General features: G+C 39.2%; 1 protein-coding gene across 2 annotated transcripts in view; it reads left to right on the top strand.

The window, feature by feature from the left end:
* Positions 1–9,429, top strand: part of CMYA5 (cardiomyopathy associated 5) — a 106,554-nt gene that overhangs the window by 54,965 nt on the left and 42,160 nt on the right. The window contains exons 3-5 of one of the 2 annotated variants that reach the window (XM_032156965.2): positions 2,406–2,501; positions 3,803–4,036; positions 5,697–5,719. In XM_032156965.2, coding sequence (XP_032012856.1) covers positions 2,406–2,501; positions 3,803–4,036; positions 5,697–5,719 — 353 coding nt within the window. The remainder of the gene's footprint in view (positions 1–2,405; positions 2,502–3,802; positions 4,037–5,696; positions 5,720–9,429) is intronic. The other variant, XR_009214132.1, reaches the window with a different exon arrangement.

Here is a 9,429-nt window from a genome sequence, read left to right as displayed (position 1 = left end):
CCATTCAATTAGGTCCTTGTTAAATAGTTATCAGACTCATTTTGATGCAATAGGATAACATATTAGAATCTTGGCATTTTTTAACTCCCAAATTAATCCTTCTCAACTTCTCTGATATTGGTTCTAGTTCTCCAGGGTATAATTTTGTTGAAACTTTACTTGTTAAAGTTTGGGGTTAGGGAGTAGGGCAACTTCTTCTGTGAAATCTCAGACATCAGATGCATGAGCTACAGTGGAAGTGGGCCCCATTCTGTGGTGACACTTTGTTTTAACTCACAGCTACTGAGCACTGCCAGCAGAAAGAAAACTGAATTTTTTTGGTCTTCTTAATATGTTTTGTTTATCTCTATGAGTTTTAGATATTAAAAAATAATCCTCTAAGTATTATCAATGTAAAACAAATTTTATAAGTAGAGAGATATGATGTCTCCTGCCTTAAAATCATTTTAAAAGTTTTTTTTAATTCTTGATCTTCTCTAAACAGTATGAAAAGGAGAAGGTGGGAACCCAGTTGACTAAAGCCAAGCAGCTAGCTTCATTTCATTAAGTCAGCCATGAAGATTAGTAAGAGTTGTTTGGTTGGCAATTCCTCCTCCTACCCCTCCTTTCTCCTCCTTCCTCCTCCTCCTCCCTCCTCCTCCCTCTTTCTCCTCCTCCTCCTTTTCTTCTTCTTCTTCCTACTCCTCCTCCTCCCCCTCCCCTTCTTCCTCCTCCTCTTCCTTTCCCTCCTCCTCCTCCTTTTCCTCCTCCTCCTCCTCTTCTTCTTCTTCCTTTTTTCTTCTTTCTTCTTTGACAGGGTCTTACTCTGTTGCCCAGGCGAGAGTGCAGTGGCATGATCATCATAGCTCACTGAAGCCTCCTGGGCTCAAGCAATCCTCTCGCCTCAGCCTCCTGAGTAGCTGGGACTAGAAACACATGCCATCACACCCAGCTACTTTTTAAGTTTTTAGTGGAGACAAGATGTCACTATGTTGCCCAGTCTGGTCTCAAAGTCCTGGCTACCAGCGATCTTCCCACCTAGGCCTCCCAAAGTGCTGGGATTCCAGGCAGTAGCCACTGCAGCTGGCCAGTTGGCAACTTTTTAAAAATAAAAATCAATTTAAAAAATTGTAGCTTGAGAGTTTTCTAGCGTCTTAAGGGCAGGCATTTGCGCCTGTTCTAGGAGCCAATGGCTGCAGTTACAGATCACCCAAGTCCTTGTGTCTCCTCCCCAGTCCATCCCCATCATGTGCTTATCTTTTGTCTGTTCTTCATTTACTCACTCCCTTCCTGCATTCTCAGTGTTTATTTATCTCCCATTGTGTGTCAGGAACTGTGCTAATCATTGAGAGTGAAAAAAAAAAAGGAAGATGGACTTGTAGATTGCCAAAATCAATACAATGTTGTGAAAGCCCAATGTTCTGAGAAACTAACCTTTTGGGAGTGAAATGGTGGAGTAGGAAGGGGAATGTTAGCAAAGGTGTCTCTAAAAGGTGACACTTGGGTGAGCTTTAAATGAGATAGAGCTCTTCTAGCAGTCAAGGGCAGGGACAACATTCTAGAGCCAAGGAATACCATATGAAGGCACACAGATGAGAAAGAGTGCAAGGACAAAGTCAGCTTGTGTGATTGGAGCCTGGGGGCTGTAGAGAAAAGGTAAGGGCCATAGAGGGAAGTAGAGACCAGATCCTGAAGAGGCCTCCATCAATGTTGTATCTCCATCAGTCTGTGGTAGTGAATCAGACAGCTGAAGCTCTGCTGTTTTTTCTGCTTTGTTATTTTTTAAGTTTAGCAAGATTGGCTGTTGCTAGGTTTATAATTACGGCTAAAGTGGGTACCATGCTCCCCTATCACCCCATACGTTTTCTAATTGGCTATTACTGCTTGAGTATTTTAACCCTTTGAGGGTCATTAGAACTTTTAGGTCCCTTTAGTAGACAGTTTCTCTCAGTTGGTATGCTAAATTTTGGGCCTTGTGGCACTCTGATCACCTTCTCAGGCCATTGGTGTAAATGTGAAGAAATTACTCAGGTATATTGGACCAGTTTAGCAAAAAGACTCCTCTCTCAGAACATATAACAACCAAGGCCTTACTAGAGAGAATGCATTCAAATCCATAGTTCACTAAAACAGGTATGTTTTGAGCTCATCAATTTATCAAGAAAGTCCATTTTTCACTTAAGAAGATATACTGTCTTGGTGTAGTTGTTTTGAGGTTTTCACTCAAAACCTCCTAATTGTTTATCATACAGAATTATCTATAGTCAGATGAAACAGTAAAGAAAATTTAAGGATTGATCTGTTAGTGGATATAGTATAGTAAATCTCTACCAAACATACTAAATTGATAAGGAATTTGGAGCTCACTGGTTGAAGTTCTCTTCCTAAATGTCATATACTAAGGATATCTTAATTCTTTTCTTCAGGTTCAATTAGCAGAATTTCTAGAAAATTTACAAGAAAAGTCCTTGAGGATTGAAGCCTTTGTTAGTGAGATAGAATCCTTTTTTAATACCATTGAGGTAAGTTAACACACCCATTTTACCTTAACCTGGCTTGTTCACAGCATCAGAAGTAAATGATTCTGAGGTGAAGGGATCTGACTTGGGGATTTTACGCGCATGTGTTGTTTGCCATTGTTGGTTCGGTTCCATTCAAAGCGAGAATGGTTAAAGTCTTCTCTCTGTGCACAATGAGTGAGACTCCTTTCTGCCTATGGATAAAAGATTTGCCCTTAACAACAGACATGCATTTATTAGACACTTACTATAACAGGGCAAATGCTTTACATGCTTTACCTGATTGAATCCTCACAATTATATGAGATAGGTGTTATTATTGTTCCAATTTTATAGATAAGAAACCAAGTCTTAGAGCACATTCCTCGTTTTCATGCCTCTCACTGGATTAACTCTGCAGAAATGCTCTGAGTCACTGTCCAGTGTCCCATGCCCAGGGCCGGTGAGTGCCTCTCATAGCATGACTATCTCTGATGAGTTCATGCTCTCCTAGCTGCTGGCTCCTTTCCCTTCTGCAGGGAAGAGAGGGACTAGCAATGCTCCATCCTTATACAGAGATGGCCCAGGCACCCTCACCAGTCAGTCAGGACTGGCAGAGGGCCTGAGGCCACTGCAGAGGCTGCTGCACAGTTTCCCTACTACTGGGGCCACTCCACATGCTGGTTTGCTTGTAAGAGGTCTGCTTAATTCATATTGTAGATCAACTAGTACATGCTAGTTATTTCAGGTGTCCCCTTCCCCAGGTGTCCTTTTTAGAGAGTAAATTATGAGATCATCTTATTACTAGCCCTACTAGTGAGGATAGCCAGGCATCTAGATGTGTCTGGACAGGCAACAAAGTTTCTCCCACTGTGGGATAACCTGCCATCTCACTGGAGGACATTTGGGAAGGTAGCCCCCATTCCATATCTGGGCTTTCTGCCTTGCACTGTGATTTTAGTGGAGTGATGCCTTTCCACCATCTGAAGGCCAGGGATCCTCACTCAACGTGATGCCACTTTCAAGTTTCATCATGTGTGGGTGCAGGTGGGCAAGACTTCCATACGAATATATACATATTTTGTATTATGGTAGCTAAAACTTTCTTGATGATACTGTTACAGTAAATTCTATTGCTTTATTGCAAAACTAATTGTGGGAAAGGGATTGGTAGGTTAGAAATTTGAACTGTGCATGTGATGTCTGATTCTCTGATCAGGATGCCAGAGGTCAATTCTTTAAAAGGCTGGTGTTTCCAAAAAAAAAAAAAAGCATGCATTTCTTGTTTCATTCAGAAGTGGGCTTTTTTGCTTGTTTGTTTTCAGGAAAACTGTAGTAAAAATGAGAAAAGGCTAGAAGAACAGAATGAGGAAATGATGAAGAAGGTTTTAGCACAGTATGATGAGAAAGCCCAGAGCTTTGAGGAAGTGAAGAAGAAGAAGATGGAGTTCCTGCATGAGCAGATGGTCCACTTTCTGCAGAGCATGGACACTGCCAAGGACACCCTGGAGACCATCGTGAGAGAAGCAGAGGAGCTTGACGAGGCCGTCTTCCTGACTGTAAGTGCCAAGTAAAATGGGCTCAAACACCTTGCGCCCACTCTGGCACATCTACTTTTAAAGCTTCATTTTTCACTATTCCTTAAGATTATTTATATCTCTGTGTGGGATTTATATAATTCTGGCATTTAAACATTATTTGGGCATGCCTGATGCCTACAGAAAAGGCCCAGCAAACCCTGAAAGCCTCAATGCCCAGATCCAGCTGAAAGATCCATGGAGACAGCCCACAGCATCATCATTCCATTGCGTCCCGCTGGATTGATTGGTCACTGTCTAAGAGGGAGGGAAAGAAGCCTTGTTCCTGCCATGCTTTCCCTGTGAGGGCCAGCTGGCATCCTCAGGCTGGCTCCTGGGGCTGTCCTCTTCACTCCCTAAGCTGAAGTGACCACTCATATGGGCTGTTCCCCCTCTGAGCCTGGCCAAGGGGCTGAGAGTAACATTTGGGTGTGCAAAAGGATGACATAATGGGGTACCCCTCTCAGGTAATAAATATGTTGGTGTTATTACAAGGGGTTTCTTGGGCACAGGATTCCTTAATTCAAGTAGGTAACTTGTAGACATGGAAATTCCCTTGGGTTCTCCTCAAATTGTACCAGCAGAGACACCTCTGTGCTCCCTGCAATTCCCTAGAATATTCAGTGAGATGCTGGGTCTCCATGAAGCCAAGATTAAGCAGAAATAGTGGAGATGTTTTCCCTGAAGGCAGTTCTAAGCCTAACTGTCATACGGCGGGAAGCACCGCTCTTAGGATGACTGGGAACCTCCCTTTCAAAGTTCCCCATCCTCCTACCCTTTAGAAAACTTTGGAGATACAGCAAGGCAAAATGGAACAATGTTAGCCTTTTGATTTGCCTCTGGGGACAGCTCTTGCCAGGGCAAATTTGGGTGAAGTGGACGTGGCCATTCTCAAAGAGAACTAAACTCATTACATTGTTTTGTGTGTAATTAAGGCAAAGCTTCTTATTCATAAACTGGGCACTGCTTGTGAAGCATAACGTTAATTAAGTGCTTTTTGTTCCTTGAGAACCTTATCTTTGTTCGATAAGAATAAGAATAATTTACTTCTCTCTAGAAGTGCAAACTGTAAAAAAAATAAAATAAAATAGAAAAAGATGGCATTTTTCCTACTTATAAAAGTAATATTACTCATTTTTTAAAATTGGAAAATATAGAAAAGCACACAGAAAATATCACTCAGATAAATATTGATTACATTTTTGATATCTATCCCTCATTGAAAACATTTAAGTCATTTTTCCTGCTTTAGAGAATTCTATTCTGGAAGCTAAGCCGTTGATTGATGAATAGAGAGAAGCAGAGCATAAGCAACTCATTGCCAGTCCTGCTGATCACAGAGACAGAGCCAACTGCAAATGAAACCACCCTCCATCCCTGTCCTGACACTGCCCATCCCACCCACTCCCCCTCCCCCGCACCCCGCCTTCCGAGCACTTATGTCCTTGCTGCCCAGGCTGAGAGAAAAACAACCTCAGGGAAGCTGAGGGGTTATGATTTTCAAACGTGGGTAATCTTAATGCTCCTCGTTGTTTTTTCTTTCTGTTGTTAATTAGCTTCTCTCTCTCTCTCTCTCTCTCCCTCTCTCTCTCTTTTTCTCTCTTCTTCTCCTCCTCCTCCTTCCTCTCTCTTTCTCCCTAAGTCGTTTGAGGAAATCAATGAAAGGTATATAAAACATGATACAATGATACAGCATGACTGGATGCTTGCTTTTTAATATTTTGGTGCTTTATGGAAAACGAGCTGCCAATTAAAAAATACATTTAGTGGGCTACAGTATTTTCACTTTTAGACACAGTGCTTTTAAAAGCTAAATGACAGCTTTGAAAGAAAACTGCATGTGCTTTAGTTCAATAACAATTATCATAATGTAGATTTTTAACTGCTTCCTCAAGATGTATTCTGCATTTTCAGCCTAATCTAGGCCATCTTTCCTGTCACTGCATATAGAACATTTTGTAGATACTTAGATGCATTGGTTAAATATGAGTATTTGAAAGAATCATTCATATCTGCCTTGAGTAATTTTATGATTTATGTAATTTTAATGGACTGTTCTATCATTTTCTCTTCAAAAGATAGTCATGCATTTCTCTTCTCTTTCTGCTCAGCTAACCTAAATGAATCTCCCTCTTTTGATTTTGTTTTGTTTTGTTGGTGTTTTTAACACTTCATCTAAGAGAATTCTTCATTCTTTCCAAAAGCAAAACACTCAACAAGAAAACATGTTGTCTATAAAAACATGTAACATCAGATTTATGTTTATCTTTCAGAGCATCTCATATTATAATTCTCCAACAGATCTGACACATTCTTCCTTTTGCACCATAGCAAGACCTGAGGTCTTTCCTTCTGGTTTGAGCCTAATGTTTTCTCCTTTTAGTGTAATTTTAAATGTAAATTTCTAAATTGTAAATACCGTCTTCAGTTTACTTCCGTCCCAATTCAAATTGTGATACAGCATAGAGTAAAATCAGAAATTTGTGTCTATAATGTATTATAATATAAAAAAGATTTAGATTAGAAATACGATTTTTTTAGGTAATTGAAATCACACAGATGAATCCTATTTACCTAAAACAAATTCTATTCAACAGAATATTACCAGTTAGTTTTTGAAAATAATTTGACTTATTGACATTAATCAATAAGTGTTTTATAACAGTGGCTCTGTTATGAATAGAATTGCCCAAGGAGCTTTTAAAAATGCTGATGCCTGAATCTTCTGAGATTCTGATTTAACTGCTCTGAGGTGTAGCTGAGCATTTTTAAGGCTTCCTAAATGATTCTAATGCATGGCCAGGGTTGAAAGTTCTGGTTTATACAATCTATCCTTTGTCCCAGTAATTCCCCAGACTGGCTGTGCCTAAATCACCTGTGCAGTTCGTTTAACCAAAGATCCTTGGATCCCACCCCAGATCCACTACATCAAAATTTCCAGAGTGAGACCAGGCATCTGCTTGTTACCAGTTCTCATAGATGAGACTAAGACACACCAGTCAGGTCTGGAAACTGATACCCAGGCCTTATTCCGAGTTTCCTATCATCTATCTATCTATCTATCTATCTATCTATCTATCTATCTATCTATCTATTTTTGAGCCAAGGTCTCACTCTGTCACCCAGGCTGGAGTGCAGTGGCACGATCTTGGCTCACTGCAACCTCCACCTCCCGGGTTTAAGCAATTCTTCTGCCTCAGCCTCCCAAGTAGCTGGGACCACAGGTACACGCCACCGTGCCCTGCTAATTTTTTGTATTTTTAGTACAGATGGGGTTTTGTCATGTTGCCCAGGCTGATCTTGAACTCTTTAGGCCAAGTGATCTGCCCACCTCCAGTTTCTTTTATTTAAAAAAAAATATTTTTTCTAAATATTATTGACATTTCTTTTTATCCAAAAAGTACATGGATTTACAGTGCCATTCCATCTATACTGGATAGTGTAGATGCATATTTGCTTACTTATATTTTGTCCATTCATGGAAGTTACTGCTCAGTGAGAAAATTGGGTGAGTGAAAAGTTGAAAAATGCAATAGAATGTTTTTACCTTTCTAACTATCAGAATATTGCAAATATAAATTGACATCCACTTAATACTAAATACTCTTTCTTCGGTTTTGTGCTTAAATGTGTTCATCTGTGTGTCATTTTAATTAATTTCTATTTCATTGTCCAGTTGACAGTGAATTAATTTTTTGCTAAAGCTGCCTGTCACTTAAAGGAGAGTACACTTGGGCTAACCATTATTTTCCTGTAAAGAAAAAAGACAACAAAATTCTGGGATTTGGTGAAGAAAGATGAACAATTAAAGAAAGCACTGTCAAACGTGTGCATGTACACGTGCACACACTTGATGAAGCTCGGCGCCATCACTGAAAAGCTTTCCATGTCCTCAAGAAAACTTCTGTCTCAAAGTCTCAATGTTATTGATGTTCCTTTCTGTAAGAAGTGCTAATTATCTGCAGTTGGCCCTTGAACAACACGAGTTTGGACTGTGCAGGTCCACTTATATGTCGATCTTTTTCAATAAATATATTGGAAAATTTTTTTGAGATTTGTGACAATTTGAAAAAAACTCAAAGATGAACTGCATAGCCCAGAAATGTTGAAAAATTAAGAAAATGTTAGGTATGTCACAAGTACATAAAATATATGTAAATATTAGTCTATTTTATGATTTACTATCATAAAATATACACAAATCTATTATAAAAATTAAAAACATCAACATTTATGCACACAAACACCATATGCAGTTGGGAGAAATGTAAACAAAGATACAGTATTAAATCATAACTGCATAAAATTAACTGTAGTAATACTGTAGTACTCAAATAATTTCTACAACTATACTACTACCGTACTACTTTAATAATTTTGTAACCACCTCCTGTTGCTGTTGTGATGAGCTCAAGTGTTGTGAATCTCTGCTTAAAACACTGTGTCACGCTAATCATCTCCCCGTGAGCAGTTAGTCTCTCCAGTAAATTGCATATTGCAGTAAAAAGTGATCTCCTAAGGTTCTTGCCTATTTTTTTTTTTTACCATATTCAGTGTGATACCATAAACCTTGAATAATGCCATGATATCCATAGGAAGTGGTACTAGTGATCCTGGATGTGCTCCCCAGAAACAGAGAAAAGTCATGACATTACAAGAAGAAGTTGAATTGTTTGATCTTTTCATTAGATTGAGGTCTGTAGCCACCGTTGCCTTCCATTTCAGGTGATGCATCTTGTGAAGAGATGATGTAAACTTAAGGTATTAATAAATACAGTACAGTACTGTAAGTGTATTTTCTCTTCCTTAACGATTTTCTGAAGAATTTCTCTTTTCTCTAGCTTATTTGATTTTAAGAATACAATACATAATACGTATATGAAATATGTGTTAATCAACTCTTGAGGTTATTAGTAAGGCTTCCAGTCAACAGCAGGCTATTAGTAGCTAAGTTTTTGGGGAGTCAAACAGTACACATGGATTTTCAATTGTGCAGAGAGTGCCCTAAACCCCGCCTTGCTCAAGAGTCAGCTGTGGTTTATTTTACCTTGCCACTTGTTCTCCCTCCCTTCATGTTACATCTGTAAAGGCAGTGCTTGTATATTAAATGATTTTTCTCAACACTAAACATGCTTAAATTAAGGAATGCTGTCAAGCATATTTAGACTCAACATTTGCATATCTTGAAAAACACATTTGCTTAGAAAATGCTGTCTGTTGAGGGGATTCATTTTTTTTCTCCGTTTTGCTCTTTTGTGTTATGATAATGAAAACGAGTTGCAGCCATTGTAAGACCTGCTTCTAAAAGGATGTCTGCTTGCCTTTTCATATGCTGATGTTAAACTGGAATAGGTCAGTGCATAAGGGAAAACTCT

Source organism: Hylobates moloch, unplaced genomic scaffold (genome assembly GCF_009828535.3).
Source record: "Hylobates moloch isolate HMO894 unplaced genomic scaffold, HMol_V3 SCAFFOLD_6, whole genome shotgun sequence".
NCBI classification, from domain to species: Eukaryota; Metazoa; Chordata; class Mammalia; order Primates; family Hylobatidae; genus Hylobates; species Hylobates moloch.
Note: the sequence above shows the minus strand (reverse complement) of the source record. Positions and strands in the feature narration are given on the sequence as shown.